At 41.9% G+C, this 25847-nt stretch overlaps 1 protein-coding gene and 88 non-coding genes across 89 annotated transcripts in view; 1 reads left to right on the top strand and 88 right to left on the bottom strand.

Annotated features, from left to right (window-relative positions):
• The window catches only part of LOC145897453 (dynein beta chain, ciliary-like), an 82389-nt gene that overhangs the window by 32530 nt on the left and 24012 nt on the right, over positions 1–25847 (top strand). Inside the window, exons 18-28 of the mRNA XM_082985755.1 lie at positions 21331–21426; positions 22074–22279; positions 22475–22601; positions 22769–22866; positions 23159–23315; positions 23620–23789; positions 24009–24117; positions 24709–24825; positions 24903–25019; positions 25251–25451; positions 25671–25823. Coding sequence (XP_082841881.1) covers positions 21331–21426; positions 22074–22279; positions 22475–22601; positions 22769–22866; positions 23159–23315; positions 23620–23789; positions 24009–24117; positions 24709–24825; positions 24903–25019; positions 25251–25451; positions 25671–25823 — 1551 coding nt within the window. The remainder of the gene's footprint in view (positions 1–21330; positions 21427–22073; positions 22280–22474; positions 22602–22768; positions 22867–23158; positions 23316–23619; positions 23790–24008; positions 24118–24708; positions 24826–24902; positions 25020–25250; positions 25452–25670; positions 25824–25847) is intronic.
• Trnas-cga (transfer RNA serine (anticodon CGA)) lies at positions 29–110 on the bottom strand. The gene has a single exon. It is a non-coding gene; the product is annotated as a tRNA-Ser (tRNA).
• Positions 181–262, bottom strand: Trnas-uga (transfer RNA serine (anticodon UGA)). Its single transcript has one exon. It is a non-coding gene; the product is annotated as a tRNA-Ser (tRNA).
• Positions 333–414, bottom strand: Trnas-uga (transfer RNA serine (anticodon UGA)). Its single transcript has one exon. It is a non-coding gene; the product is annotated as a tRNA-Ser (tRNA).
• On the bottom strand, positions 485–566 carry Trnas-cga (transfer RNA serine (anticodon CGA)). Its single transcript has one exon. It is a non-coding gene; the product is annotated as a tRNA-Ser (tRNA).
• Trnas-cga (transfer RNA serine (anticodon CGA)) lies at positions 637–718 on the bottom strand. The gene has a single exon. It is a non-coding gene; the product is annotated as a tRNA-Ser (tRNA).
• Positions 789–870, bottom strand: Trnas-cga (transfer RNA serine (anticodon CGA)). Its single transcript has one exon. It is a non-coding gene; the product is annotated as a tRNA-Ser (tRNA).
• Positions 941–1022, bottom strand: Trnas-cga (transfer RNA serine (anticodon CGA)). Its single transcript has one exon. It is a non-coding gene; the product is annotated as a tRNA-Ser (tRNA).
• Positions 1093–1173, bottom strand: Trnas-cga (transfer RNA serine (anticodon CGA)). The gene has a single exon. It is a non-coding gene; the product is annotated as a tRNA-Ser (tRNA).
• On the bottom strand, positions 1244–1325 carry Trnas-cga (transfer RNA serine (anticodon CGA)). Its single transcript has one exon. It is a non-coding gene; the product is annotated as a tRNA-Ser (tRNA).
• On the bottom strand, positions 1396–1477 carry Trnas-cga (transfer RNA serine (anticodon CGA)). Its single transcript has one exon. It is a non-coding gene; the product is annotated as a tRNA-Ser (tRNA).
• On the bottom strand, positions 1548–1629 carry Trnas-uga (transfer RNA serine (anticodon UGA)). Its single transcript has one exon. It is a non-coding gene; the product is annotated as a tRNA-Ser (tRNA).
• Positions 1700–1781, bottom strand: Trnas-uga (transfer RNA serine (anticodon UGA)). Its single transcript has one exon. It is a non-coding gene; the product is annotated as a tRNA-Ser (tRNA).
• Positions 1852–1933, bottom strand: Trnas-cga (transfer RNA serine (anticodon CGA)). Its single transcript has one exon. It is a non-coding gene; the product is annotated as a tRNA-Ser (tRNA).
• Positions 2004–2085, bottom strand: Trnas-cga (transfer RNA serine (anticodon CGA)). The gene has a single exon. It is a non-coding gene; the product is annotated as a tRNA-Ser (tRNA).
• Positions 2156–2237, bottom strand: Trnas-cga (transfer RNA serine (anticodon CGA)). The gene has a single exon. It is a non-coding gene; the product is annotated as a tRNA-Ser (tRNA).
• On the bottom strand, positions 2308–2389 carry Trnas-cga (transfer RNA serine (anticodon CGA)). Its single transcript has one exon. It is a non-coding gene; the product is annotated as a tRNA-Ser (tRNA).
• On the bottom strand, positions 2460–2540 carry Trnas-cga (transfer RNA serine (anticodon CGA)). The gene has a single exon. It is a non-coding gene; the product is annotated as a tRNA-Ser (tRNA).
• On the bottom strand, positions 2611–2692 carry Trnas-cga (transfer RNA serine (anticodon CGA)). The gene has a single exon. It is a non-coding gene; the product is annotated as a tRNA-Ser (tRNA).
• Trnas-cga (transfer RNA serine (anticodon CGA)) lies at positions 2763–2844 on the bottom strand. Its single transcript has one exon. It is a non-coding gene; the product is annotated as a tRNA-Ser (tRNA).
• Positions 2915–2997, bottom strand: Trnas-uga (transfer RNA serine (anticodon UGA)). Its single transcript has one exon. It is a non-coding gene; the product is annotated as a tRNA-Ser (tRNA).
• Trnas-cga (transfer RNA serine (anticodon CGA)) lies at positions 3068–3149 on the bottom strand. The gene has a single exon. It is a non-coding gene; the product is annotated as a tRNA-Ser (tRNA).
• Positions 3220–3301, bottom strand: Trnas-cga (transfer RNA serine (anticodon CGA)). The gene has a single exon. It is a non-coding gene; the product is annotated as a tRNA-Ser (tRNA).
• On the bottom strand, positions 3952–4033 carry Trnas-uga (transfer RNA serine (anticodon UGA)). Its single transcript has one exon. It is a non-coding gene; the product is annotated as a tRNA-Ser (tRNA).
• Trnas-uga (transfer RNA serine (anticodon UGA)) lies at positions 4104–4185 on the bottom strand. Its single transcript has one exon. It is a non-coding gene; the product is annotated as a tRNA-Ser (tRNA).
• Positions 4256–4337, bottom strand: Trnas-uga (transfer RNA serine (anticodon UGA)). Its single transcript has one exon. It is a non-coding gene; the product is annotated as a tRNA-Ser (tRNA).
• Trnas-cga (transfer RNA serine (anticodon CGA)) lies at positions 4408–4489 on the bottom strand. Its single transcript has one exon. It is a non-coding gene; the product is annotated as a tRNA-Ser (tRNA).
• On the bottom strand, positions 4560–4641 carry Trnas-uga (transfer RNA serine (anticodon UGA)). Its single transcript has one exon. It is a non-coding gene; the product is annotated as a tRNA-Ser (tRNA).
• On the bottom strand, positions 4712–4793 carry Trnas-cga (transfer RNA serine (anticodon CGA)). The gene has a single exon. It is a non-coding gene; the product is annotated as a tRNA-Ser (tRNA).
• On the bottom strand, positions 4864–4945 carry Trnas-cga (transfer RNA serine (anticodon CGA)). Its single transcript has one exon. It is a non-coding gene; the product is annotated as a tRNA-Ser (tRNA).
• Trnas-cga (transfer RNA serine (anticodon CGA)) lies at positions 5016–5097 on the bottom strand. Its single transcript has one exon. It is a non-coding gene; the product is annotated as a tRNA-Ser (tRNA).
• Trnas-uga (transfer RNA serine (anticodon UGA)) lies at positions 5168–5249 on the bottom strand. The gene has a single exon. It is a non-coding gene; the product is annotated as a tRNA-Ser (tRNA).
• Trnas-uga (transfer RNA serine (anticodon UGA)) lies at positions 5320–5401 on the bottom strand. The gene has a single exon. It is a non-coding gene; the product is annotated as a tRNA-Ser (tRNA).
• Positions 5472–5553, bottom strand: Trnas-uga (transfer RNA serine (anticodon UGA)). The gene has a single exon. It is a non-coding gene; the product is annotated as a tRNA-Ser (tRNA).
• On the bottom strand, positions 5624–5705 carry Trnas-cga (transfer RNA serine (anticodon CGA)). Its single transcript has one exon. It is a non-coding gene; the product is annotated as a tRNA-Ser (tRNA).
• On the bottom strand, positions 5776–5857 carry Trnas-cga (transfer RNA serine (anticodon CGA)). The gene has a single exon. It is a non-coding gene; the product is annotated as a tRNA-Ser (tRNA).
• On the bottom strand, positions 5928–6009 carry Trnas-uga (transfer RNA serine (anticodon UGA)). The gene has a single exon. It is a non-coding gene; the product is annotated as a tRNA-Ser (tRNA).
• Trnas-uga (transfer RNA serine (anticodon UGA)) lies at positions 6080–6161 on the bottom strand. The gene has a single exon. It is a non-coding gene; the product is annotated as a tRNA-Ser (tRNA).
• On the bottom strand, positions 6232–6313 carry Trnas-cga (transfer RNA serine (anticodon CGA)). The gene has a single exon. It is a non-coding gene; the product is annotated as a tRNA-Ser (tRNA).
• Trnas-cga (transfer RNA serine (anticodon CGA)) lies at positions 6384–6465 on the bottom strand. Its single transcript has one exon. It is a non-coding gene; the product is annotated as a tRNA-Ser (tRNA).
• On the bottom strand, positions 6536–6617 carry Trnas-cga (transfer RNA serine (anticodon CGA)). The gene has a single exon. It is a non-coding gene; the product is annotated as a tRNA-Ser (tRNA).
• Positions 6688–6768, bottom strand: Trnas-cga (transfer RNA serine (anticodon CGA)). Its single transcript has one exon. It is a non-coding gene; the product is annotated as a tRNA-Ser (tRNA).
• Trnas-cga (transfer RNA serine (anticodon CGA)) lies at positions 6839–6920 on the bottom strand. The gene has a single exon. It is a non-coding gene; the product is annotated as a tRNA-Ser (tRNA).
• On the bottom strand, positions 6991–7072 carry Trnas-cga (transfer RNA serine (anticodon CGA)). Its single transcript has one exon. It is a non-coding gene; the product is annotated as a tRNA-Ser (tRNA).
• Positions 7143–7224, bottom strand: Trnas-uga (transfer RNA serine (anticodon UGA)). The gene has a single exon. It is a non-coding gene; the product is annotated as a tRNA-Ser (tRNA).
• Trnas-uga (transfer RNA serine (anticodon UGA)) lies at positions 7295–7376 on the bottom strand. Its single transcript has one exon. It is a non-coding gene; the product is annotated as a tRNA-Ser (tRNA).
• Trnas-cga (transfer RNA serine (anticodon CGA)) lies at positions 7447–7528 on the bottom strand. Its single transcript has one exon. It is a non-coding gene; the product is annotated as a tRNA-Ser (tRNA).
• Trnas-cga (transfer RNA serine (anticodon CGA)) lies at positions 7599–7680 on the bottom strand. The gene has a single exon. It is a non-coding gene; the product is annotated as a tRNA-Ser (tRNA).
• On the bottom strand, positions 7751–7832 carry Trnas-cga (transfer RNA serine (anticodon CGA)). The gene has a single exon. It is a non-coding gene; the product is annotated as a tRNA-Ser (tRNA).
• Positions 7903–7984, bottom strand: Trnas-cga (transfer RNA serine (anticodon CGA)). The gene has a single exon. It is a non-coding gene; the product is annotated as a tRNA-Ser (tRNA).
• Trnas-cga (transfer RNA serine (anticodon CGA)) lies at positions 8055–8135 on the bottom strand. Its single transcript has one exon. It is a non-coding gene; the product is annotated as a tRNA-Ser (tRNA).
• On the bottom strand, positions 8206–8287 carry Trnas-cga (transfer RNA serine (anticodon CGA)). Its single transcript has one exon. It is a non-coding gene; the product is annotated as a tRNA-Ser (tRNA).
• Trnas-cga (transfer RNA serine (anticodon CGA)) lies at positions 8358–8439 on the bottom strand. Its single transcript has one exon. It is a non-coding gene; the product is annotated as a tRNA-Ser (tRNA).
• Trnas-uga (transfer RNA serine (anticodon UGA)) lies at positions 8510–8592 on the bottom strand. The gene has a single exon. It is a non-coding gene; the product is annotated as a tRNA-Ser (tRNA).
• Positions 8663–8744, bottom strand: Trnas-cga (transfer RNA serine (anticodon CGA)). Its single transcript has one exon. It is a non-coding gene; the product is annotated as a tRNA-Ser (tRNA).
• Trnas-cga (transfer RNA serine (anticodon CGA)) lies at positions 8815–8896 on the bottom strand. Its single transcript has one exon. It is a non-coding gene; the product is annotated as a tRNA-Ser (tRNA).
• Trnas-uga (transfer RNA serine (anticodon UGA)) lies at positions 9539–9621 on the bottom strand. Its single transcript has one exon. It is a non-coding gene; the product is annotated as a tRNA-Ser (tRNA).
• Positions 9692–9773, bottom strand: Trnas-cga (transfer RNA serine (anticodon CGA)). Its single transcript has one exon. It is a non-coding gene; the product is annotated as a tRNA-Ser (tRNA).
• Trnas-cga (transfer RNA serine (anticodon CGA)) lies at positions 9844–9925 on the bottom strand. The gene has a single exon. It is a non-coding gene; the product is annotated as a tRNA-Ser (tRNA).
• Trnas-cga (transfer RNA serine (anticodon CGA)) lies at positions 9996–10077 on the bottom strand. Its single transcript has one exon. It is a non-coding gene; the product is annotated as a tRNA-Ser (tRNA).
• Trnas-cga (transfer RNA serine (anticodon CGA)) lies at positions 10148–10229 on the bottom strand. Its single transcript has one exon. It is a non-coding gene; the product is annotated as a tRNA-Ser (tRNA).
• Positions 10453–10535, bottom strand: Trnas-uga (transfer RNA serine (anticodon UGA)). The gene has a single exon. It is a non-coding gene; the product is annotated as a tRNA-Ser (tRNA).
• On the bottom strand, positions 10606–10688 carry Trnas-uga (transfer RNA serine (anticodon UGA)). Its single transcript has one exon. It is a non-coding gene; the product is annotated as a tRNA-Ser (tRNA).
• Trnas-uga (transfer RNA serine (anticodon UGA)) lies at positions 10759–10841 on the bottom strand. The gene has a single exon. It is a non-coding gene; the product is annotated as a tRNA-Ser (tRNA).
• Positions 10912–10993, bottom strand: Trnas-cga (transfer RNA serine (anticodon CGA)). The gene has a single exon. It is a non-coding gene; the product is annotated as a tRNA-Ser (tRNA).
• On the bottom strand, positions 11201–11283 carry Trnas-uga (transfer RNA serine (anticodon UGA)). Its single transcript has one exon. It is a non-coding gene; the product is annotated as a tRNA-Ser (tRNA).
• Trnas-uga (transfer RNA serine (anticodon UGA)) lies at positions 11354–11436 on the bottom strand. The gene has a single exon. It is a non-coding gene; the product is annotated as a tRNA-Ser (tRNA).
• Positions 11660–11741, bottom strand: Trnas-uga (transfer RNA serine (anticodon UGA)). The gene has a single exon. It is a non-coding gene; the product is annotated as a tRNA-Ser (tRNA).
• Trnas-cga (transfer RNA serine (anticodon CGA)) lies at positions 11812–11893 on the bottom strand. Its single transcript has one exon. It is a non-coding gene; the product is annotated as a tRNA-Ser (tRNA).
• Positions 11956–12038, bottom strand: Trnas-uga (transfer RNA serine (anticodon UGA)). Its single transcript has one exon. It is a non-coding gene; the product is annotated as a tRNA-Ser (tRNA).
• Trnas-uga (transfer RNA serine (anticodon UGA)) lies at positions 12262–12344 on the bottom strand. The gene has a single exon. It is a non-coding gene; the product is annotated as a tRNA-Ser (tRNA).
• Positions 12415–12496, bottom strand: Trnas-cga (transfer RNA serine (anticodon CGA)). The gene has a single exon. It is a non-coding gene; the product is annotated as a tRNA-Ser (tRNA).
• Trnas-cga (transfer RNA serine (anticodon CGA)) lies at positions 12720–12801 on the bottom strand. The gene has a single exon. It is a non-coding gene; the product is annotated as a tRNA-Ser (tRNA).
• On the bottom strand, positions 14902–14983 carry Trnas-uga (transfer RNA serine (anticodon UGA)). The gene has a single exon. It is a non-coding gene; the product is annotated as a tRNA-Ser (tRNA).
• Positions 15207–15288, bottom strand: Trnas-cga (transfer RNA serine (anticodon CGA)). Its single transcript has one exon. It is a non-coding gene; the product is annotated as a tRNA-Ser (tRNA).
• Positions 15359–15440, bottom strand: Trnas-uga (transfer RNA serine (anticodon UGA)). The gene has a single exon. It is a non-coding gene; the product is annotated as a tRNA-Ser (tRNA).
• On the bottom strand, positions 15504–15585 carry Trnas-uga (transfer RNA serine (anticodon UGA)). Its single transcript has one exon. It is a non-coding gene; the product is annotated as a tRNA-Ser (tRNA).
• Positions 15656–15737, bottom strand: Trnas-uga (transfer RNA serine (anticodon UGA)). The gene has a single exon. It is a non-coding gene; the product is annotated as a tRNA-Ser (tRNA).
• Positions 15960–16041, bottom strand: Trnas-uga (transfer RNA serine (anticodon UGA)). Its single transcript has one exon. It is a non-coding gene; the product is annotated as a tRNA-Ser (tRNA).
• On the bottom strand, positions 16695–16776 carry Trnas-uga (transfer RNA serine (anticodon UGA)). Its single transcript has one exon. It is a non-coding gene; the product is annotated as a tRNA-Ser (tRNA).
• Trnas-cga (transfer RNA serine (anticodon CGA)) lies at positions 16847–16928 on the bottom strand. Its single transcript has one exon. It is a non-coding gene; the product is annotated as a tRNA-Ser (tRNA).
• Trnas-cga (transfer RNA serine (anticodon CGA)) lies at positions 17450–17531 on the bottom strand. Its single transcript has one exon. It is a non-coding gene; the product is annotated as a tRNA-Ser (tRNA).
• Trnas-cga (transfer RNA serine (anticodon CGA)) lies at positions 17755–17836 on the bottom strand. Its single transcript has one exon. It is a non-coding gene; the product is annotated as a tRNA-Ser (tRNA).
• On the bottom strand, positions 19937–20018 carry Trnas-uga (transfer RNA serine (anticodon UGA)). Its single transcript has one exon. It is a non-coding gene; the product is annotated as a tRNA-Ser (tRNA).
• Trnas-cga (transfer RNA serine (anticodon CGA)) lies at positions 20242–20323 on the bottom strand. Its single transcript has one exon. It is a non-coding gene; the product is annotated as a tRNA-Ser (tRNA).
• Positions 20394–20475, bottom strand: Trnas-uga (transfer RNA serine (anticodon UGA)). The gene has a single exon. It is a non-coding gene; the product is annotated as a tRNA-Ser (tRNA).
• Trnas-uga (transfer RNA serine (anticodon UGA)) lies at positions 20539–20620 on the bottom strand. The gene has a single exon. It is a non-coding gene; the product is annotated as a tRNA-Ser (tRNA).
• On the bottom strand, positions 20691–20772 carry Trnas-uga (transfer RNA serine (anticodon UGA)). The gene has a single exon. It is a non-coding gene; the product is annotated as a tRNA-Ser (tRNA).
• On the bottom strand, positions 20995–21076 carry Trnas-uga (transfer RNA serine (anticodon UGA)). Its single transcript has one exon. It is a non-coding gene; the product is annotated as a tRNA-Ser (tRNA).

Below are 25847 nucleotides of genomic sequence, written 5' to 3'. Positions count from 1 at the left end.
TTACTATAACCTGACGAAAAAATTGAAACGCTGCGAACAGGGTTCGAACCTGTGCGGGAATATCCCATTGGATTTCGAGTCCAACGCCTTAACCACTCGGCCATCGCAGCTACGAAAACGTTTAGTTTTGACATAAACTAGAATATAAACCCTTACTATAACCTGACGAAAAAATTGAAACGCTGCGAACAGGGTTCGAACCTGTGCGGGAATATCCCATTGGATTTCAAGTCCAACGCCTTAACCACTCGGCCATCGCAGCTACGAAAACGTTTAGTTTTGACATAAACTAGAATATAAACCCTTACTATAACCTGACGAAAAAAGTGAAACGCTGCGAACAGGGTTCGAACCTGTGCGGGAATATCCCATTGGATTTCAAGTCCAACGCCTTAACCACTCGGCCATCGCAGCTACGAAAACGTTTAGTTTTGTCATAAACTAGAATATAAACCCTTACTATAACCTGACGAAAAAATTGAAACGCTGCGAACAGGGTTCGAACCTGTGCGGGAATATCCCATTGGATTTCGAGTCCAACGCCTTAACCACTCGGCCATCGCAGCTACGAAAACGTTTAGTTTTGACATAAACTAGAATATAAACCCTTACTATAACCTGACGAAAAAATTGAAACGCTGCGAACAGGGTTCGAACCTGTGCGGGAATATCCCATTGGATTTCGAGTCCAACGCCTGAACCACTCGGCCATCGCAGCTACGATAACGTTTAGTTTTGACATAAACTAGAATATAAACCCTTACTATAACCTGACGAAAAAATTGAAACGCTGCGAACAGGGTTCGAACCTGTGCGGGAATATCCCATTGGATTTCGAGTCCAACGCCTGAACCACTCGGCCATCGCAGCTACGATAACGTTTAGTTTTGACATAAACTAGAATATAAACCCTTACTATAACCTGACGAAAAAATTGAAACGCTGCGAACAGGGTTCGAACCTGTGCGGGAATATCCCATTGGATTTCGAGTCCAACGCCTGAAAAACTCGGCCATCGCAGCTACGATAACGTTTAGTTTTGACATAAACTAGAATATAAACCCTTACTATAACCTGACGAAAAAATTGAAACGCTGCGAACAGGGTTCGAACCTGTGCGGGAATATCCCATTGGATTTCGAGTCCAACGCCTGAACCACTCGGCTTCGCAGCTACGATAACGTTTAGTTTTGACATAAACTAGAATATAAACCCTTACTATAACCTGACGAAAAAATTGAAACGCTGCGAACTGGGTTCGAACCTGTGCAGGAATATCCCATTGGATTTCGAGTCCAACGCCTTAACCACTCGGCCATCGCAGCTACGAAAACGTTTAGTTTTGTCATAAACTAGAATATAAACCCTTACTATAACCTGACGAAAAAATTGAAACGCTGCGAACAGGGTTCGAACCTGTGCGGGAATATCCCATTGGATTTCGAGTCCAACGCCTTAACCACTCGGCCATCGCAGCTACGAAAACGTTTAGTTTTGACATAAACTAGAATATAAACCCTTACTATAACCTGACGAAAAAATTGAAACGCTGCGAACAGGGTTCGAACCTGTGCGGGAATATCCCATTGGATTTCAAGTCCAACGCCTTAACCACTTGGCCATCGCAGCTACGAAAACGTTTAGTTTTGACATAAACTAGAATATAAACCCTTACTATAACCTGACGAAAAAAGTGAAACGCTGCGAACAGGGTTCGAACCTGTGCGGGAATATCCCATTGGATTTCAAGTCCAACGCCTTAACCACTCGGCCATCGCAGCTACGAAAACGTTTAGTTTTGTCATAAACTAGAATATAAACCCTTACTATAACCTGACGAAAAAATTGAAACGCTGCGAACAGGGTTCGAACCTGTGCGGGAATATCCCATTGGATTTCGAGTCCAACGCCTTAACCACTCGGCCATCGCAGCTACGAAAACGTTTAGTTTTGACATAAACTAGAATATAAACCCTTACTATAACCTGACGAAAAAATTGAAACGCTGCGAACAGGGTTCGAACCTGTGCGGGAATATCCCATTGGATTTCGAGTCCAACGCCTGAACCACTCGGCCATCGCAGCTACGATAACGTTTAGTTTTGACATAAACTAGAATATAAACCCTTACTATAACCTGACGAAAAAATTGAAACGCTGCGAACAGAGTTCGAACCTGTGCGGGAATATCCCATTGGATTTCGAGTCCAACGCCTGAACCACTCGGCCATCGCAGCTACGATAACGTTTAGTTTTGACATAAACTAGAATATAAACCCTTACTATAACCTGACGAAAAAATTGAAACGCTGCGAACAGGGTTCGAACCTGTGCGGGAATATCCCATTGGATTTCGAGTCCAACGCCTGAACCACTCGGCCATCGCAGCTACGATAACGTTTAGTTTTGACATAAACTAGAATATAAACCCTTACTATAACCTGACGAAAAAATTGAAACGCTGCGAACAGGGTTCGAACCTGTGCGGGAATATCCCATTGGATTTCGAGTCCAACGCCTGAACCACTCGGCTTCGCAGCTACGATAACGTTTAGTTTTGACATAAACTAGAATATAAACCCTTACTATAACCTGACGAAAAAATTGAAACGCTGCGAACAGGGTTCGAACCTGTGCGGGAATATCCCATTGGATTTCGAGTCCAACGCCTTAACCACTCGGCCATCGCAGCTACGAAAACGTTTAGTTTTGACATAAACTAAAATATAAACCCTTACTATAACCTGACGAAAAAATTGAAACGCTGCGAACAGGGTTCGAACCTGTGCGGGAATATCCCATTGGATTTCGAGTCCAACGCCTTAACCACTCGGCCATCGCAGCTACGAAAACGTTTAGTTTTGACATAAACTAAAATATAAACCCTTACTATAACCTGACGAAAAAATTGAAACGCTGCGAACATGGGTTCGAACCTGTGCGGGAATATCCCATTGGATTTCAAGTCCAACGCCTTAACCACTCGGCCATCGCAGCTACGAAAACGTTTAGTTTTGACATAAACTAGAATATAAACCCTTACTATAACCTGATGAAAAAATTGAAACGCTGCGAACAGGGTTCGAACCTGTGCGGGAATATCCCATTGGATTTCGAGTCCAACGCCTTAACCACTCGGCCATCGCAGCTACGAAAACGTTTAGTTTTGACATAAACTAAAATATAAACCCTTACTAAAACCTGATGCAAAAATTGAAACGCTGCGAACAGGGTTCGAACCTGTGCGGGAATATCCCATTGGATTTCGAGTCCAACGCCTTAACCACTCGGCCATCGCAGCTACGAAAACGTTTAGTTTTAACATAAACTAGAATATAAACCCTTACTATGAAAAAATTGAAACGCTGCGAACATGGGTTCGAACCTGTGCGGGAATATCCCATTGGATTTCAAGTCCAACGCCTTAACCACTGGGCCATCGCAGCTACGAAAACGTTTAGTTTTAACATAAACTCGAATATAAACCCTTACTATGAAAAAATTGAAACGCTGCGAACATGGGTTCGAACCTGTGCGGGAATATCCCATTGGATTTCAAGTCCAACGCCTTAACCACTGGGCCATCGCAGCTACGAAAACGTTTAGTTTTAACATAAACTCGAATATAAACCCTTACTATGAAAAAATTGAAACGCTGCGAACATGGGTTCGAACCTGTGCGGGAATATCCCATTGGATTTCAAGTCCAACGCCTTAACCACTGGGCCATCGCAGCTACGAAAACGTTTAGTTTTAACATAAACTCGAATATAAACCCTTACTATGAAAAAATTGAAACGCTGCGAACATGGGTTCGAACCTGTGCGGGAATATCCCATTGGATTTCAAGTCCAACGCCTTAACCATTCAGCCATCGCAGCTACGAAAACGTTTAGTTTTGACATAAACTAGAATATAAACCCTTACTATAACCTGACGAAAAAATTGAAACGCTGCGAACAGGGTTCGAACCTGTGCGGGAATATCCCATTGGATTTCAAGTCCAACGCCTTAAACACTCGGCCATCGCAGCTACGAAAACGTTTAGTTTTGACATAAACTAGAATATAAACCCTCACTATAACATGACGAAAAAATTGAAACGCTGCGAACAGGGTTCGAACCTGTGCGGGAATATCCCATTGGATTTCAAGTCCAACGCCTTAACCACTCGGCCATCGCAGCTACGAAAACGTTTAGTTTTGACATAAACTAGAATATAAACCCTTACCATAACATGACGAAAAAATTGAAACGCTGCGAACAGGGTTCGAACCTGTGCGGGAATATCCCATTGGATTTCAAGTCCAACGCCTTAACCACTCGGCCATCGCAGCTACGAAAACGTTTAGTTTTGACATAAACTAGAATATAAACCCTTACCATAACATGACGAAAAAATTGAAACGCTGCGAAAAGGGTTCGAACCTGTGCGGGAATATCCCATTGGATTTCGAGTCCAACGCCTTAACCACTCGGCCATCGCAGCTACGAAAACGTTTAGTTTTGACATAAACTAGAATATAAACCCTTACTATAACCTGACGAAAAAATTGAAACGCTGCGAACAGGGTTCGAACCTGTGCGGGAATATCCCATTGGATTTCAAGTCCAACGCCTTAACCACTCGGCCATCGCAGCTACGAAAACGTTTAGTTTTGTCATAAACTAGAATATAAACCCTTACTATAACCTGACGAAAAAATTGAAACGCTGCGAACAGGGTTCGAACCTGTGCGGGAATATCCCATTGGATTTCGAGTCCAACGCCTTAACCACTCGGCCATCGCAGCTACGATAACGTTTAGTTTTGACATAAACTAGAATATAAACCCTTACTATAACCTGACGAAAAAATTGAAACGCTGCGAACTGGGTTCGAACCTGTGCAGGAATATCCCATTGGATTTCGAGTCCAACGCCTTAACCACTCGGCCATCGCAGCTACGAAAACGTTTAGTTTTGTCATAAACTAGAATATAAACCCTTACCATAACATGACGAAAAAATTGAAACGCTGCGAACAGGGTTCGAACCTGTGCGGGAATATCCCATTGGATTTCGAGTCCAACGCCTTAACCACTCGGCCATCGCAGCTACGAAAACGTTTAGTTTTGACATAAACTAGAATATAAACCCTTACTATAACCTGACGAAAAAATTGAAACGCTGCGAACAGGGTTCGAACCTGTGCGGGAATATCCCATTGGATTTCAAGTCCAACGCCTTAACCACTCGGCCATCGCAGCTACGAAAACGTTTAGTTTTGACATAAACTAGAATATAAACCCTTACTATAACCTGACGAAAAAATTGAAACGCTGCGAACAGGGTTCGAACCTGTGCGGGAATATCCCATTGGATTTCAAGTCCAACGCCTTAACCACTCGGCCATCGCAGCTACGAAAACGTTTAGTTTTGACATAAACTAGAATATAAACCCTTACTATAACCTGACGAAAAAATTGAAACGCTGCGAACAGGGTTCGAACCTGTGCGGGAATATCCCATTGGATTTCAAGTCCAACGCCTTAACCACTCGGCCATCGCAGCTACGAAAACGTTTAGTTTTGTCATAAACTAGAATATAAACCCTTACTATAACCTGACGAAAAAATTGAAACGCTGCGAACAGGGTTCGAACCTGTGCGGGAATATCCCATTGGATTTCGAGTCCAACGCCTTAACCACTCGGCCATCGCAGCTACGATAACGTTTAGTTTTGACATAAACTAGAATATAAACCCTTACTATAACCTGACGAAAAAATTGAAACGCTGCGAACTGGGTTCGAACCTGTGCAGGAATATCCCATTGGATTTCGAGTCCAACGCCTTAACCACTCGGCCATCGCAGCTACGAAAACGTTTAGTTTTGACATAAACTAGAATATAAACCCTTACTATAACCTGACGAAAAAATTGAAACGCTGCGAACAGGGTTCGAACCTGTGCGGGAATATCCCATTGGATTTCAAGTCCAACGCCTTAACCACTCGGCCATCGCAGCTACGAAAACGTTTAGTTTTGACATAAACTAGAATATAAACCCTTACTATAACCTGACGAAAAAAGTGAAACGCTGCGAACAGGGTTCGAACCTGTGCGGGAATATCCCATTGGATTTCAAGTCCAACGCCTTAACCACTCGGCCATCGCAGCTACGAAAACGTTTAGTTTTGTCATAAACTAGAATATAAACCCTTACTATAACCTGACGAAAAAATTGAAATGCTGCGAACAGGGTTCGAACCTGTGCGGGAATATCCCATTGGATTTCGAGTCCAACGCCTTAACCACTCGGCCATCGCAGCTACGAAAACGTTTAGTTTTGACATAAACTAGAATATAAACCCTTACTATAACCTGACGAAAAAATTGAAACGCTGCGAACAGGGTTCGAACCTGTGCGGGAATATCCCATTGGATTTCGAGTCCAACGCCTGAACCACTCGGCCATCGCAGCTACGATAACGTTTAGTTTTGACATAAACTAGAATATAAACCCTTACTATAACCTGACGAAAAAATTGAAACGCTGCGAACAGGGTTCGAACCTGTGCGGGAATATCCCATTGGATTTCGAGTCCAACGCCTGAAAAACTCGGCCATCGCAGCTACGATAACGTTTAGTTTTGACATAAACTAGAATATAAACCCTTACTATAACCTGACGAAAAAATTGAAACGCTGCGAACAGGGTTCGAACCTGTGCGGGAATATCCCATTGGATTTCGAGTCCAACGCCTGAACCACTCGGCTTCGCAGCTACGATAACGTTTAGTTTTGACATAAACTAGAATATAAACCCTTACTATAACCTGACGAAAAAATTGAAACGCTGCGAACTGGGTTCGAACCTGTGCAGGAATATCCCATTGGATTTCGAGTCCAACGCCTTAACCACTCGGCCATCGCAGCTACGAAAACGTTTAGTTTTGTCATAAACTAGAATATAAACCCTTACTATAACCTGACGAAAAAATTGAAACGCTGCGAACAGGGTTCGAACCTGTGCGGGAATATCCCATTGGATTTCGAGTCCAACGCCTTAACCACTCGGCCATCGCAGCTACGAAAACGTTTAGTTTTGACATAAACTAGAATATAAACCCTTACTATAACCTGACGAAAAAATTGAAACGCTGCGAACAGGGTTCGAACCTGTGCGGGAATATCCCATTGGATTTCAAGTCCAACGCCTTAACCACTCGGCCATCGCAGCTACGAAAACGTTTAGTTTTGACATAAACTAGAATATAAACCCTTACTATAACCTGACGAAAAAAGTGAAACGCTGCGAACAGGGTTCGAACCTGTGCGGGAATATCCCATTGGATTTCAAGTCCAACGCCTTAACCACTCGGCCATCGCAGCTACGAAAACGTTTAGTTTTGTCATAAACTAGAATATAAACCCTTACTATAACCTGACGAAAAAATTGAAACGCTGCGAACAGGGTTCGAACCTGTGCGGGAATATCCCATTGGATTTCGAGTCCAACGCCTTAACCACTCGGCCATCGCAGCTACGAAAACGTTTAGTTTTGACATAAACTAGAATATAAACCCTTACTATAACCTGACGAAAAAATTGAAACGCTGCGAACAGGGTTCGAACCTGTGCGGGAATATCCCATTGGATTTCGAGTCCAACGCCTGAACCACTCGGCCATCGCAGCTACGATAACGTTTAGTTTTGACATAAACTAGAATATAAACCCTTACTATAACCTGACGAAAAAATTGAAACGCTGCGAACAGGGTTCGAACCTGTGCGGGAATATCCCATTGGATTTCGAGTCCAACGCCTGAACCACTCGGCCATCGCAGCTACGATAACGTTTAGTTTTGACATAAACTAGAATATAAACCCTTACTATAACCTGACGAAAAAATTGAAACGCTGCGAACAGGGTTCGAACCTGTGCGGGAATATCCCATTGGATTTCGAGTCCAACGCCTGAACCACTCGGCCATCGCAGCTACGATAACGTTTAGTTTTGACATAAACTAGAATATAAACCCTTACTATAACCTGACGAAAAAATTGAAACGCTGCGAACAGGGTTCGAACCTGTGCGGGAATATCCCATTGGATTTCGAGTCCAACGCCTGAACCACTCGGCTTCGCAGCTACGATAACGTTTAGTTTTGACATAAACTAGAATATAAACCCTTACTATAACCTGACGAAAAAATTGAAACGCTGCGAACAGGGTTCGAACCTGTGCGGGAATATCCCATTGGATTTCGAGTCCAACGCCTTAACCACTCGGCCATCGCAGCTACGAAAACGTTTAGTTTTGACATAAACTAAAATATAAACCCTTACTATAACCTGACGAAAAAATTGAAACGCTGCGAACAGGGTTCGAACCTGTGCGGGAATATCCCATTGGATTTCGAGTCCAACGCCTTAACCACTCGGCCATCGCAGCTACGAAAACGTTTAGTTTTGACATAAACTAAAATATAAACCCTTACTATAACCTGACGAAAAAATTGAAACGCTGCGAACATGGGTTCGAACCTGTGCGGGAATATCCCATTGGATTTCAAGTCCAACGCCTTAACCACTCGGCCATCGCAGCTACGAAAACGTTTAGTTGTGACATAAACTAGAATATAAACCCTTACTATAACCTGATGAAAAAATTGAAACGCTGCGAACAGGGTTCGAACCTGTGCGGGAATATCCCATTGGATTTCGAGTCCAACGCCTTAACCACTCGGCCATCGCAGCTACGAAAACGTTTAGTTTTGACATAAACTAAAATATAAACCCTTACTAAAACCTGATGCAAAAATTGAAACGCTGCGAACAGGGTTCGAACCTGTGCGGGAATATCCCATTGGATTTCGAGTCCAACGCCTTAACCACTCGGCCATCGCAGCTACGAAAACGTTTAGTTTTAACATAAACTAGAATATAAACCCTTACTATGAAAAAATTGAAACGCTGCGAACATGGGTTCGAACCTGTGCGGGAATATCCCATTGGATTTCAAGTCCAACGCCTTAACCACTGGGCCATCGCAGCTACGAAAACGTTTAGTTTTAACATAAACTCGAATATAAACCCTTACTATGAAAAAATTGAAACGCTGCGAACATGGGTTCGAACCTGTGCGGGAATATCCCATTGGATTTCAAGTCCAACGCCTTAACCACTGGGCCATCGCAGCTACGAAAACGTTTAGTTTTAACATAAACTCGAATATAAACCCTTACTATGAAAAAATTGAAACGCTGCGAACATGGGTTCGAACCTGTGCGGGAATATCCCATTGGATTTCAAGTCCAACGCCTTAACCACTGGGCCATCGCAGCTACGAAAACGTTTAGTTTTAACATAAACTCGAATATAAACCCTTACTATGAAAAAATTGAAACGCTGCGAACATGGGTTCGAACCTGTGCGGGAATATCCCATTGGATTTCAAGTCCAACGCCTTAACCACTGGGCCATCGCAGCTACGAAAACGTTTAGTTTTAACATAAACTCGAATATAAACCCTTACTATGAAAAAATTGAAACGCTGCGAACATGGGTTCGAACCTGTGCGGGAATATCCCATTGGATTTCAAGTCCAACGCCTTAACCACTCGGCCATCGCAGCTACGAAAACGTTTAGTTTTAACATAAACTAGAATATAAACCCTTACTGTAACCTGACGAAAAAATTGAAACGCTGCGAACAGGGTTCGAACCTGTGCGGGAATATCCCATTGGATTTCGAGTCCAACGCCTTAACCACTCGGCCATCGCAGCTACGAAAACGTTTAGTTTTAACATAAACTCGAATATAAACCCTTACTTTAACCTGACGAAAAAATTGAAACGCTGCGAACAGGGTTCGAACCTGTGCGGGAATATCCCATTGGATTTCGAGTCCAACGCCTTAACCACTCGGCCATCGCAGCTACGAAAACGTTTAGTTTTAACATAAACTAGAATATAAACCCTTACTATAACCTGACGAATAAATTGAAACGCTGCGAACAGGGTTCGAACCTGTGCGGGAATATCCCATTGGATTTCGAGTCCAACGCCTTAACCACTCGGCCATCGCAGCTACGAAAACGTTTAGTTTTGACATAAACTAGAATATAAACCCTTACTATAACCTGACGAAAAAATTGAAACGCTGCGAACAGGGTTCGAACCTGTGCGGGAATATCCCATTGGATTTCGAGTCCAACGCCTTAACCACTCGGCCATCGCAGCTACGAAAACGTTTAGTTTTGACATAAACTAAAATATAAACCCTTACTATAACCTGACGAAAAAATTGAAACGCTGCGAACATGGGTTCGAACCTGTGCGGGACTATCCCATTGGATTTCAAGTCCAACGCCTTAACCACTCGGCCATCGCAGCTACGAAAACGTTTAGTTTTGACATAAACTAGAATATAAACCCTTACTATAACCTGATGAAAAAATTGAAACGCTGCGAACATGGGTTCGAACCTGTGCGGGAATATCCCATTGGATTTCAAGTCCAACGCCTTAACCACTCGGCCATCGCAGCTACGAAAACGTTTAGTTTTGACATAAACTAAAATATAAACCCTTACTATAACCTGACGAAAAAATTGAAACGCTGCGAACATGGGTTCGAACCTGTGCGGGAATATCCCATTGGATTTCAAGTCCAACGCCTTAACCACTCGGCCATCGCAGCTACGAAAACGTTTAGTTTTGACATAAACTAAAATATAAACCCTTACTATAACCTGATGAAAAAATTGAAACGCTGCGAACATGGGTTCGAACCTGTGCGGGAATATCCCATTGGATTTCAAGTCCAACGCCTTAACCACTCGGCCATCGCAGCTACGAAAACGTTTAGTTTTGACATAAACTAAAATATAAACCCTTACTAAAACCTGATGCAAAAATTGAAACGCTGCGAACAGGGTTCGAACCTGTGCGGGAATATCCCATTGGATTTCGAGTCCAACGCCTTAACCACTCGGCCATCGCAGCTACGAAAACGTTTAGTTTTAACATAAACTAGAATATAAACCCTTACTATGAAAAAATTGAAACGCTGCGAACATGGGTTCGAACCTGTGCGGGAATATCCCATTGGATTTCAAGTCCAACGCCTTAACCACTGGGCCATCGCAGCTACGAAAACGTTTAGTTTTAACATAAACTCGAATATAAACCCTTACTATGAAAAAATTGAAACGCTGCGAACATGGGTTCGAACCTGTGCGGGAATATCCCATTGGATTTCAAGTCCAACGCCTTAACCACTCGGCCATCGCAGCTACGAAAACGTTTAGTTTTGACATAAACTAAAATATAAACCCTTATTATAACCTGATGAAAAAATTGAAACGCTGCGAACATGGGTTCGAACCTGTGCGGGAATATCCCATTGGATTTCAAGTCCAACGCCTTAACCACTCGGCCATCGCAGCTACGAAAACGTTTAGTTTTGACATAAACTAAAATATAAACCCTTACTATAACCTGATGAAAAAATTGAAACGCTGCGAACATGGGTTCGAACCTGTGCGGGAATATCACATTGGATTTCAAGTCCAACGCCTTAACCACTCGGCCATCGCAGCTACGAAAACGTTTAGTTTTGACATAAACTAAAATATAAACCCTTATTATAACCTGATGAAAAAATTGAAACGCTGCGAACAGGGTTCGAACCTGTGCGGGAATATCCCATTGGATTTCAAGTCCAACGCCTTAACCACTCGGCCATCGCAGCTACGAAAACGTTTAGTTTTGACATAAACTAAAATATAAACCCTTACTAAAACCTGATGAAAAAATTGAAACGCTGCGAACAGGGTTCGAACCTGTGCGGGAATATCCCATTGGATTTCGAGTCCAACGCCTTAACCACTCGGCCATCGCAGCTACGAAAACGTTTAGTTTTAACATAAACTCGAATATAAACCCTTACTATGAAAAAATTGAAACGCTGCGAACATGGGTTCGAACCTGTGCGGGAATATCCCATTGGATTTCAAGTCCAACGCCTTAACCACTCGGCCATCGCAGCTACGAAAACGTTTAGTTTTGACATAAACTAAAATATAAACCCTTACTATAACCTGATGAAAAAATTGAAACGCTGCGAACATGGGTTCGAACCTGTGCGGGAATATCACATTGGATTTCAAGTCCAACGCCTTAACCACTCGGCCATCGCAGCTACGAAAACGTTTAGTTTTGACATAAACTAAAATATAAACCCTTATTATAACCTGATGAAAAAATTGAAACGCTGCGAACATGGGTTCGAACCTGTGCGGGAATATCCCATTGGATTTCAAGTCCAACGCCTTAACCACTCGGCCATCGCAGCTACGAAAACGTTTAGTTTTGACATAAACTAAAATATAAACCCTTACTAAAACCTGATGCAAAAATTGAAACGCTGCGAACAGGGTTCGAACCTGTGCGGGAATATCCCATTGGATTTCGAGTCCAACGCCTTAACCACTCGGCCATCGCAGCTACGAAAACGTTTAGTTTTGACATAAACTAGAATATAAACCCTTACTATAACCTGATGAAAAAATTGAAACGCTGCGAACATGGGTTCGAACCTGTGCGGGAATATCCCATTGGATTTCAAGTCCAACGCCTTAACCACTCGGCCATCGCAGCTACGAAAACGTTTAGTTTTGACATAAACTAAAATATAAACCCTTACTAAAACCTGATGCAAAAATTGAAACGCTGCGAACAGGGTTCGAACCTGTGCGGGAATATCCCATTGGATTTCGAGTCCAACGCCTTAACCACTCGGCCATCGCAGCTACGAAAACGTTTAGTTTTAACATAAACTAGAATATAAACCCTTACTATGAAAAAATTGAAACGCTGCGAACATGGGTTCGAACCTGTGCGGGAATATCCCATTGGATTTCAAGTCCAACGCCTTAACCACTCGGCCATCGCAGCTACGAAAACGTTTAGTTTTAACATAAACTCGAATATAAACCCTTACTATGAAAAAATTGAAACGCTGCGAACATGGGTTCGAACCTGTGCGGGAATATCCCATTGGATTTCAAGTCCAACGCCTTAACCACTGGGCCATCGCAGCTACGAAAACGTTTAGTTTTAACATAAACTCGAATATAAACCCTTACTATGAAAAAATTGAAACGCTGCGAACATGGGTTCGAACCTGTGCGGGAATATCCCATTGGATTTCAAGTCCAACGCCTTAACCACTGGGCCATCGCAGCTACGAAAACGTTTAGTTTTAACATAAACTCGAATATAAACCCTTACTACGAAAAAATTGAAACGCTGCGAACATGGGTTCGAACCTGTGCGGGAATATCCCATTGGATTTCAAGTCCAACGCCTTAACCACTGGGCCATCGCAGCTACGAAAACGTTTAGTTTTAACATAAACTCGAATATAAACCCTTACTATGAAAAAATTGAAACGCTGCGAACATGGGTTCGAACCTGTGCGGGAATATCCCATTGGATTTCAAGTCCAACGCCTTAACCACTGGGCCATCGCAGCTACGAAAACGTTTAGTTTTAACATAAACTCGAATATAAACCCTTACTATGAAAAAATTGAAACGCTGCGAACATGGGTTCGAACCTGTGCGGGAATATCCCATTGGATTTCAAGTCCAACGCCTTAACCACTGGGCCATCGCAGCTACGAAAACGTTTAGTTTTAACATAAACTCGAATATAAACCCTTACTATGAAAAAATTGAAACGCTGCGAACATGGGTTCGAACCTGTGCGGGAATATCCCATTGGATTTAAAGTCCAACGCCTTAACCACTGGGCCATCGCAGCTACGAAAACGTTTAGTTTTAACATAAACTCGAATATAAACCCTTACTATGAAAAAATTGAAACGCTGCGAACATGGGTTCGAACCTGTGCGGGAATATCCCATTGGATTTCAAGTCCAACGCCTTAACCACTGGGCCATCGCAGCTACGAAAACGTTTAGTTTTAACCTAAACTCGAATATAAACCCTTACTATGAAAGAATTGAAACGCTGCGAACATGGGTTCGAACCTGTGCGGGAATATCCCATTGGATTTCAAGTCCAACGCCTTAACCACTGGGCCATCGCAGCTACGAAAACGTTTAGTTTTAACATAAACTCGAATATAAACCCTTACTATGAAAAAATTGAAACGCTGCGAACATGGGTTCGAACCTGTGCGGGAATATCCCATTGGATTTCAAGTCCAACGCCTTAACCACTGGGCCATCGCAGCTACGAAAACGTTTAGTTTTAACATAAACTCGAATATAAACCCTTACTATGAAAAAATTGAAACGCTGCGAACATGGGTTCGAACCTGTGCGGGAATATCCCATTGGATTTCAAGTCCAACGCCTTAACCACTGGGCCATCGCAGCTACGAAAACGTTTAGTTTTAACATAAACTCGAATATAAACCCTTACTATGAAAAAATTGAAACGCTGCGAACATGGGTTCGAACCTGTGCGGGAATATCCCATTGGATTTCAAGTCCAACGCCTTAACCACTGGGCCATCGCAGCTACGAAAACGTTTAGTTTTAACATAAACTCGAATATAAACCCTTACTATGAAAAAATTGAAACGCTGCGAACATGGGTTCGAACCTGTGCGGGAATATCCCATTGGATTTCAAGTCCAACGCCTTAACCACTGGGCCATCGCAGCTACGAAAACGTTTAGTTTTAACATAAACTCGAATATAAACCCTTACTATGAAAAAATTGAAACGCTGCGAACATGGGTTCGAACCTGTGCGGGAATATCCCATTGGATTTCAAGTCCAACGCCTTAACCACTCGGCCATCGCAGCTACGAAAACGTTTAGTTTTAACATAAACTAGAATATAAACCCTTACTGTAACCTGACGAAAAAATTGAAACGCTGCGAACAGGGTTCGAACCTGTGCGGGAATATCCCATTGGATTTCAAGTCCAACGCCTTAACCACTCGGCCATCGCAGCTACGAAAACGTTTAGTTTTAACATAAACTAGAATATAAACCCTTACTATAACCTGACGAAAAAATTGAAACGCTGCGAACATGGGTTCGAACCTGTGCGGGAATATCCCATTGGATTTCAAGTCCAACGCCTTAACCACTCGGCCATCGCAGCTACGAAAACGTTTAGTTTTAACATAAACTAGAATATAAACCCTTACTATAACCTGACGAATAAATTGAAACGCTGCGAACAGGGTTCGAACCTGTGCGGGAATATCCCATTGGATTTCGAGTCCAACGCCTTAACCACTCGGCCATCGCAGCTACGAAAACGTTTAGTTTTGACATAAACTAGAATATAAACCCTTACTATAACCTGACGAAAAAATTGAAACGCTGCGAACAGGGTTCGAACCTGTGCGGGAATATCCCATTGGATTTCAAGTCCAACGCCTTAACCACTCGGCCATCGCAGCTACGAAAACGTTTAGTTTTGACATAAACTAGAATATAAACCCAACCTGACGAAAAAATTGAAACGCTGCGAACGGGGTTCGAACCTGTGCGGGAATATCCTATTGGATTTCAAGTCCAACGCCTTAACCACTCGGCCATCGCAGCAACGAAAACGTTTAGTTTTGTCATAAACTAGAATATGAACCCTTACTATAACCTGACGAAAAAATTGAAACGCTGCGAACAGGGTTCAAACCTGTGCAGGAATATCCTATTGGATTTCAAGTCCAACGCCTTAACCACTCGGCCATCGCAGCAACGAAAACGTTTAGTTTTGACATAAACTAGAATATGAACCCTTACTATAACCTGACGAAAAAATTGAAACGCTGCGAACAGGGTTCGAACCTGTGCGGGAATATCCCATTGGATTTCAACTCCAACGCCTTAACCACTCGGACATCGCAGCTACGAAAACGTTCGGTTTTAGCTTAAATTAGAATATAAACCCTTACTATAACCTGACGAAAAAATTGAAACGCTGCGAACAGGGTTCGAACCTATGCGGGAATATCCCATTGGATTTCAAGTCCAACGCCTTAACCACTCGGCCATCGCAGCTACGAAAACGTTCGGTTTTAGATTGGCAGCCTTGGTCATGCGTCCAACCCATATACCAAGACCAAAAACCGGATCGAAATTCGTGGCAAGGATATTCTGGGTTTAAAGCAAGCAGTAATATTCAATGATATGTATATCCATATATATTCGGAATAACTATGAACAACTCACACTCGTATAGGCCCTGAAGCGCCACATGGCTACATTTGACTTAGATGGGGTCAGTCATCTACTAACACCAAACAACTTTTTTCGTAGTAAAATGGGCAACTTCATAACGATATAACGAGCAACAATAAATGATTTGAGCAAGCACCCAACATATATCCAACATACAAAACGCAACATCATCACATATACTATTACTATGAAGAGTACAAACGAATAAATTAATGTGAAAGTGAAATAAGTGAAAAGAAACCTACTTGCAGTAGAAAACGTTTAGTTTTGACATAAACTAAAATATAAACCCTTACTATAACCTGATGAAAAAATTGAAACGCTGCGAACATGGGTTCGAACCTGTGCGGGAATATCACATTGGATTTCAAGTCCAACGCCTTAACCACTCGGCCATCGCAGCTACGAAAACGTTTAGTTTTGACATAAACTAAAATATAAACCCTTATTATAACCTGATGAAAAAATTGAAACGCTGCGAACAGGGTTCGAACCTGTGCGGGAATATCCCATTGGATTTCAAGTCCAACGCCTTAACCACTCGGCCATCGCAGCTACGAAAACGTTTAGTTTTGACATAAACTAAAATATAAACCCTTACTAAAACCTGATGAAAAAATTGAAACGCTGCGAACAGGGTTCGAACCTGTGCGGGAATATCCCATTGGATTTCGAGTCCAACGCCTTAACCACTCGGCCATCGCAGCTACGAAAACGTTTAGTTTTAACATAAACTCGAATATAAACCCTTACTATGAAAAAATTGAAACGCTGCGAACATGGGTTCGAACCTGTGCGGGAATATCCCATTGGATTTCAAGTCCAACGCCTTAACCACTCGGCCATCGCAGCTACGAAAACGTTTAGTTTTGACATAAACTAAAATATAAACCCTTACTATAACCTGATGAAAAAATTGAAACGCTGCGAACATGGGTTCGAACCTGTGCGGGAATATCACATTGGATTTCAAGTCCAACGCCTTAACCACTCGGCCATCGCAGCTACGAAAACGTTTAGTTTTGACATAAACTAAAATATAAACCCTTATTATAACCTGATGAAAAAATTGAAACGCTGCGAACATGGGTTCGAACCTGTGCGGGAATATCCCATTGGATTTCAAGTCCAACGCCTTAACCACTCGGCCATCGCAGCTACGAAAACGTTTAGTTTTGACATAAACTAAAATATAAACCCTTACTAAAACCTGATGCAAAAATTGAAACGCTGCGAACAGGGTTCGAACCTGTGCGGGAATATCCCATTGGATTTCGAGTCCAACGCCTTAACCACTCGGCCATCGCAGCTACGAAAACGTTTAGTTTTGACATAAACTAGAATATAAACCCTTACTATAACCTGATGAAAAAATTGAAACGCTGCGAACATGGGTTCGAACCTGTGCGGGAATATCCCATTGGATTTCAAGTCCAACGCCTTAACCACTCGGCCATCGCAGCTACGAAAACGTTTAGTTTTGACATAAACTAAAATATAAACCCTTACTAAAACCTGATGCAAAAATTGAAACGCTGCGAACAGGGTTCGAACCTGTGCGGGAATATCCCATTGGATTTCGAGTCCAACGCCTTAACCACTCGGCCATCGCAGCTACGAAAACGTTTAGTTTTAACATAAACTAGAATATAAACCCTTACTATGAAAAAATTGAAACGCTGCGAACATGGGTTCGAACCTGTGCGGGAATATCCCATTGGATTTCAAGTCCAACGCCTTAACCACTCGGCCATCGCAGCTACGAAAACGTTTAGTTTTAACATAAACTCGAATATAAACCCTTACTATGAAAAAATTGAAACGCTGCGAACATGGGTTCGAACCTGTGCGGGAATATCCCATTGGATTTCAAGTCCAACGCCTTAACCACTGGGCCATCGCAGCTACGAAAACGTTTAGTTTTAACATAAACTCGAATATAAACCCTTACTATGAAAAAATTGAAACGCTGCGAACATGGGTTCGAACCTGTGCGGGAATATCCCATTGGATTTCAAGTCCAACGCCTTAACCACTGGGCCATCGCAGCTACGAAAACGTTTAGTTTTAACATAAACTCGAATATAAACCCTTACTACGAAAAAATTGAAACGCTGCGAACATGGGTTCGAACCTGTGCGGGAATATCCCATTGGATTTCAAGTCCAACGCCTTAACCACTGGGCCATCGCAGCTACGAAAACGTTTAGTTTTAACATAAACTCGAATATAAACCCTTACTATGAAAAAATTGAAACGCTGCGAACATGGGTTCGAACCTGTGCGGGAATATCCCATTGGATTTCAAGTCCAACGCCTTAACCACTGGGCCATCGCAGCTACGAAAACGTTTAGTTTTAACATAAACTCGAATATAAACCCTTACTATGAAAAAATTGAAACGCTGCGAACATGGGTTCGAACCTGTGCGGGAATATCCCATTGGATTTCAAGTCCAACGCCTTAACCACTGGGCCATCGCAGCTACGAAAACGTTTAGTTTTAACATAAACTCGAATATAAACCCTTACTATGAAAAAATTGAAACGCTGCGAACATGGGTTCGAACCTGTGCGGGAATATCCCATTGGATTTAAAGTCCAACGCCTTAACCACTGGGCCATCGCAGCTACGAAAACGTTTAGTTTTAACATAAACTCGAATATAAACCCTTACTATGAAAAAATTGAAACGCTGCGAACATGGGTTCGAACCTGTGCGGGAATATCCCATTGGATTTCAAGTCCAACGCCTTAACCACTGGGCCATCGCAGCTACGAAAACGTTTAGTTTTAACCTAAACTCGAATATAAACCCTTACTATGAAAGAATTGAAACGCTGCGAACATGGGTTCGAACCTGTGCGGGAATATCCCATTGGATTTCAAGTCCAACGCCTTAACCACTGGGCCATCGCAGCTACGAAAACGTTTAGTTTTAACATAAACTCGAATATAAACCCTTACTATGAAAAAATTGAAACGCTGCGAACATGGGTTCGAACCTGTGCGGGAATATCCCATTGGATTTCAAGTCCAACGCCTTAACCACTGGGCCATCGCAGCTACGAAAACGTTTAGTTTTAACATAAACTCGAATATAAACCCTTACTATGAAAAAATTGAAACGCTGCGAACATGGGTTCGAACCTGTGCGGGAATATCCCATTGGATTTCAAGTCCAACGCCTTAACCACTGGGCCATCGCAGCTACGAAAACGTTTAGTTTTAACATAAACTCGAATATAAACCCTTACTATGAAAAAATTGAAACGCTGCGAACATGGGTTCGAACCTGTGCGGGAATATCCCATTGGATTTCAAGTCCAACGCCTTAACCACTGGGCCATCGCAGCTACGAAAACGTTTAGTTTTAACATAAACTCGAATATAAACCCTTACTATGAAAAAATTGAAACGCTGCGAACATGGGTTCGAACCTGTGCGGGAATATCCCATTGGATTTCAAGTCCAACGCCTTAACCACTGGGCCATCGCAGCTACGAAAACGTTTAGTTTTAACATAAACTCGAATATAAACCCTTACTATGAAAAAATTGAAACGCTGCGAACATGGGTTCGAACCTGTGCGGGAATATCCCATTGGATTTCAAGTCCAACGCCTTAACCACTCGGCCATCGCAGCTACGAAAACGTTTAGTTTTAACATAAACTAGAATATAAACCCTTACTGTAACCTGACGAAAAAATTGAAACGCTGCGAACAGGGTTCGAACCTGTGCGGGAATATCCCATTGGATTTCAAGTCCAACGCCTTAACCACTCGGCCATCGCAGCTACGAAAACGTTTAGTTTTAACATAAACTAGAATATAAACCCTTACTATAACCTGACGAAAAAATTGAAACGCTGCGAACATGGGTTCGAACCTGTGCGGGAATATCCCATTGGATTTCAAGTCCAACGCCTTAACCACTCGGCCATCGCAGCTACGAAAACGTTTAGTTTTAACATAAACTAGAATATAAACCCTTACTATAACCTGACGAAAAAATTGAAACGTTGCGAACAGGGTTCGAACCTGTGCGGGAATATCCCATTGGATTTCGAGTCCAACGCCTTAACCACTCGGCCATCGCAGCTACGAAAACGTTTAGTTTTGACATAAACTAGAATATAAACCCTTACTATAACCTGACGAAAAAATTGAAACGCTGCGAACAGGGTTCGAACCTGTGCGGGAATATCCCATTGGATTTCAAGTCCAACGCCTTAACCACTCGGCCATCGCAGCTACGAAAACGTTTAGTTTTGACATAAACTAGAATATAAACCCAACCTGACGAAAAAATTGAAACGCTGCGAACGGGGTTCGAACCTGTGCGGGAATATCCTATTGGATTTCAAGTCCAACGCCTTAACCACTCGGCCATCGCAGCAACGAAAACGTTTAGTTTTGTCATAAACTAGAATATGAACCCTTACTATAACCTGACGAAAAAATTGAAACGCTGCGAACAGGGTTCAAACCTGTGCAGGAATATCCTATTGGATTTCAAGTCCAACGCCTTAACCACTCGGCCATCGCAGCAACGAAAACGTTTAGTTTTGACATAAACTAGAATATGAACCCTTACTATAACCTGACGAAAAAATTGAAACGCTGCGAACAGGGTTCGAACCTGTGCGGGAATATCCCATTGGATTTCAACTCCAACGCCTTAACCACTCGGACATCGCAGCTACGAAAACGTTCGGTTTTAGCTTAAATTAGAATATAAACCCTTACTATAACCTGACGAAAAAATTGAAACGCTGCGAACAGGGTTCGAACCTATGCGGGAATATCCCATTGGATTTCAAGTCCAACGCCTTAACCACTCGGCCATCGCAGCTACGAAAACGTTCGGTTTTAACTAAAACTAGAATATAAACCCTTACTATAACCTGACGAAAAAATTGAAACGTTGCGAACAGGGTTCGAACCTGTGCGGGAATATCCCATTGGATTTCGAGTCCAACGCCTTAACCATTTTCGTTGTTCTTAATATTGTTATCCCGTACTAAAAAATCTTGGTAGCAGATTTTTTAAATCTGGAAATTTAATCATGGCTACATTGTAAGTAAAAACATATTTTGTTTTTCTCAGGATGCTTTGCTTAGCCTCGATGACCGAGATGATCGATTACACAAGAGATATGGAATGATTAAAGAGAACGCCGAGGCAGTGCATGGTCTACTGCAAGTAGGTTTCTTTTCACTTATTTCACTTTCACATTAATTTATTCGTTTGTACTCTTCATAGTAATAGTATATGTGATGATGTTGCGTTTTGTATGTTGGATATATGTTGGGTGCTTGCTCAAATCATTTATTGTTGCTCGTTATATCGTTATGAAGTTGCCCATTTTACTACGAAAAAAGTTGTTTGGTGTTAGTAGATGACTGACCCCATCTAAGTCAAATGTAGCCATGTGGCGCTTCAGGGCCTATACGAGTGTGAGTTGTTCATAGTTATTCCGAATATATATGGATATACATATCATTGAATATTACTGCTTGCTTTAAACCCAGAATATCCTTGCCACGAATTTCGATCCGGTTTTTGGTCTTGGTATATGGGTTGGACGCATGACCAAGGCTGCCAATCTCCTGCCTCAATGCTTGCTCTAAAACTGAGGAATTTCTAACGTAAATGTTTGGGGACCCCTACTGTCCAAAACGATCTCCAAAAAAGGGTCTCGCACCGGTGTTTTTCTTTTATCTCTGGTAGTTTTTTGAGTATATTTCCTTTCTCAGAACTCAGTCATCTGTTTCTATTTTACTTTCTTTGCTTGATGTCGATCGACGTGAACCATTCTCCAATGCTTAGTTTCTATCGCATTTATGCAGGAAAACATGCAACTCTTCAAAGCGTCCGGCGACTCGGAGACGTGGAAAAGTTACGTCATGTACGTGGACGACATGGTCATCGACGGTTGCTTCAACGCCATCGAATGTTCCATGAAGTTCCTCTTGAAACAGACCGACGCCAAACTGGGACTTCCCCCGCTGTTTCAGGCCTCGCTTGAGCTGAAGGCTCCCGACATGACTTTCAAGTAAGATATACATGAGGCTGCCGTTCGCTGGTTTTGTGCTATATTGTGTATTAAGTACATTACGGTTACTATGTAAAAACGTTATTTATTTTGGAGACCCTGCTGCAACTGTGTATTGACTTTTGCACTTAATCTTGTACTTCGGACAAGATCAGGTTTAAGTCATAAAATATGTCTGGTTTGTTTTTTCGTCAGGCCCTCTCTTGACGATGGAATGGAGGACGGTTTTTACGAGCAGGTGGAAGGATTGCTGAAAGACATGTACGCAATGTCGTCACTAATTGCGAGACTTGCCAAAGACAGCGAAGCAGAACATTATCAGGTACGGGGACGGCGCTTTCGAGATAACAGCCAAAATTCAACCAGTGAACTACTGTGATTAAAGTCTGACATCGCCTACTCAGAGTATCTGCTTGGTGCTAAATTGACTTTAAAAGCATCACGTTTGTTTGGATTGTCCAGGAAATCAACAGATAAATGTGTTTTCAGGCCGACATGGAAGACATGGCCGACCTGAACGATATGAAGAACGAAATCTTAGAGCGAGTGCAAACAGTAATGGACAAAGCGTGCGAATACAGGAACAGGTCAGTGACGTTATCAGTTGTCTTATCGTTGTTTTTTCTTCTTGCTGGCATGACAAAAACCCACAAAATGTATATGAGTGCTGGGATAATTGCACAAGGGTTGAAACTAATCACGCCAGAAGTGTGTCCAAAATTAATAGTGTGTTCCATTTAATAGTGTGGTTGATTCCCCCAATTGTTAGTCACGAATATTTTTAAAAGCATTGATGATATTGTCCATCTATTATATGCACACTGTATTCACAAACAAACAATTGGCTTTATTTAAGTTCCTTGTATGTATTCTCACCAGTTTCGACAACTATGCCTACTTGTGGATCGACGACCGCAATGAATTTATGAAGCAATTTCTCACGTACGGTCATGTCCTCACCTCGGAGGAAATTGAGGCCCACGCTGAGGAGGGAGTGCCAGAAAATCCACCAACACTGGACATGTTCAAAGAACAGGTTTGTTTTGACCTAGAATATATTTTTTTGTTCAGTTTCTTTTTAGCACAAGTTACAAGCGACGTTTTTGCCTCAGAGGCAGTTTATACTATTTTACCTAAATTGCGAACATGTTTGTATTTTGTGCGAATATCCAAAATGAAGCTTTTATATCATAATATTTCAGACAAATTCATGTTTGATTTCATAAATTAAATTCTTAAAAACGACAATAGTCCATGTTACATAATTTCACTTGCTGTAAATCCACCCACCGATCCACAAAATTCCTATATTGCGAATTATTAACCAAGTTCATGTGTAGGTTGATACGTACGAGAAAATCTACTGCGAAGTGGAAGAAATCAACCCGGTGGCTGTGTTTGATTCTTGGTTTAGGGTCGACGCAAAACCTTTCAAACAAGCTCTGCTCAACATCATTAAACGGTGGAGCTTCATGTTCAAACAGCATCTTATTGACCACGTTACAAACAGGTACATTGTCAGTGTCTGTGGTCATTGAGTTTAAACCTTTTTTATTATTGGTTGTGTGAGTTTTGCTTAAATATAGATTGCTTGGTCTCAAACTATGCAGTATGTCAAAAACATGCCTTTTCCAAAACATCAGTTTGTTGCTGTACGTGGTTGTCAGCAAAATATTGCATACACTTCGACATTGATTACTACATACATTATTTACGCTTTATATTACAGCTTGGCGGACTTAGACAACTTTATCAAGGTAGTGGATAAAGGAATGGCGGTCGAGATCAGCGAACAGCTCGATTACGACAACTTGGTGGCGCTCATCGAAAATCTTCGTGTAAGTGAAATGATTTATCTGAGGATTCTGTAAGCTGCAGACATATAACCACTGATTTCGACCTATAAGGTCTCATCAGTGCAGCTTGGTGTTTCATACTATTTTACGGCCTCCATGCTTATTTATATTATTGTGATATCAGATTTTCGCAATGGACGTGGTTGGTGGCGCTTAACTAGGTAAGGCGTAGAGTTCCTAAGTGAACATCACTTCAGAGCTTATTGTCCGTTTTAGGGCAAATTTGCCTCGGGTCCTCGTACTTTTTTCAGTAATATAATATTGTCAGTCGTCCAATCAAAATATGTTTATTCCTCAGCCTCATTCAAATCGAATACGTCACGGAGTTAGTATTGTATGCGTCTCTGATCGCCGTATAATTAGAATGTAATAGAATCACATGGCCAAATACCAGACTGCAACGCAGGCAGCCTATAGAACAAAGGAAACAAATTGAGCTATATTATGAACTAGCACTCAACAGTTTACACGGTTAACAGAATTTGCTTAATAAGTTAGCTTGGTAATTATAAGGTCGTTGCAACACCACAAGATATAATAAGTCCCCAAAAGTAATTAGCGGATTTAATTTAGGACGTGAAATCCCGACAAAGCACAACAGATGAAATGTTCGAACCTCTGAAGCAAACCATCGAGTTGCTGAAAACCTATGACCAGGAAATGCCCGAAGATATTCACAAACAGCTCGAGGTAAAAAAACTCGTATATAACGGGGAATCACCCAAAACGGACCATCCGTATTGAACCATATGTTGTTTGTTACTTAGGAACTGCCGGAGAAATGGAACAACACCAAGAAAACGGCAGCAACTGTGAAACAAGCCGTAGCTCCGCTCCAGTCGAACGAAGTTGCAATTCTCAGAAGGAAGTGCAGCACTTTTGATGTAAGTTTGTTTAGACGTCTATGTATTCAGGGATTTGCAGGTTTGTGTTTTATTTTTCCTATTGCTGTCAGTTTATTGCAAATATTTCGAGGATTAGGAAATACTGCCTAATGCCGAAAAGAACTAAAAATAAGTGTGTATTTTTTGGAGGAATGTAAAATTGTACACCTAGTATTTCTTGAAAGGATAGTAAACGTTTTGATTTCATTATCACTTTCTTCTTTGAATCAGGTTCAGCAACACGAGTTCAGGGAAAGGTTCCGCAAGGATGCTCCGTTCCGCTACGCCGCCGATCGCCCCTACTTGCAGTTGGATCGTTGCCATGACGAAATCACTGCCATGGAGAATGAGATGAGGAAGTTGTATGGAGCAGCCGCCATCTTTGAAATCAACGCTCCTGACTTTAAGCAAATGAAACAATGCCGTCGCGAGGTATATGCGTTCGGCAAAAAAACTGTTAGAGCGTGCAATGCACAGTTGTAAAATTTCGACAAGTGACGTCGCATCCAGTAACACAACCGTACAAGATTTATTAGCTCCCATTTCGTTATATCTGTATTAGGTATAGCGTTAACATTTTAAAGACTTCCTATTTAAATTTTCGCTGCTTTGTCCGCAACAGACTTATCAATGGTGACTATTTCTGCTCAGGTCATTTTGCTGAAAGCACTTTGGGATATGATAACTTTGGTAAAGACGAGTATCGAGGATTGGAAGACGACAAGATGGGCGAACATCAACGTGGAGCAGATGGAACTGGATTGCAAAAAGTTTGCCAAAGACATCAGAACGCTCGACAAGGAGGCAAGTATTGAAACAATCTTATGA

Source organism: Ascidia mentula, chromosome 4 (genome assembly GCF_947561715.1).
Source record: "Ascidia mentula chromosome 4, kaAscMent1.1, whole genome shotgun sequence".
Taxonomy (NCBI): domain Eukaryota; kingdom Metazoa; phylum Chordata; class Ascidiacea; order Phlebobranchia; family Ascidiidae; genus Ascidia; species Ascidia mentula.
The sequence above is the reverse complement of the archived record's forward strand: the minus strand, read 5'-3'. Positions and strand labels throughout refer to the sequence as shown.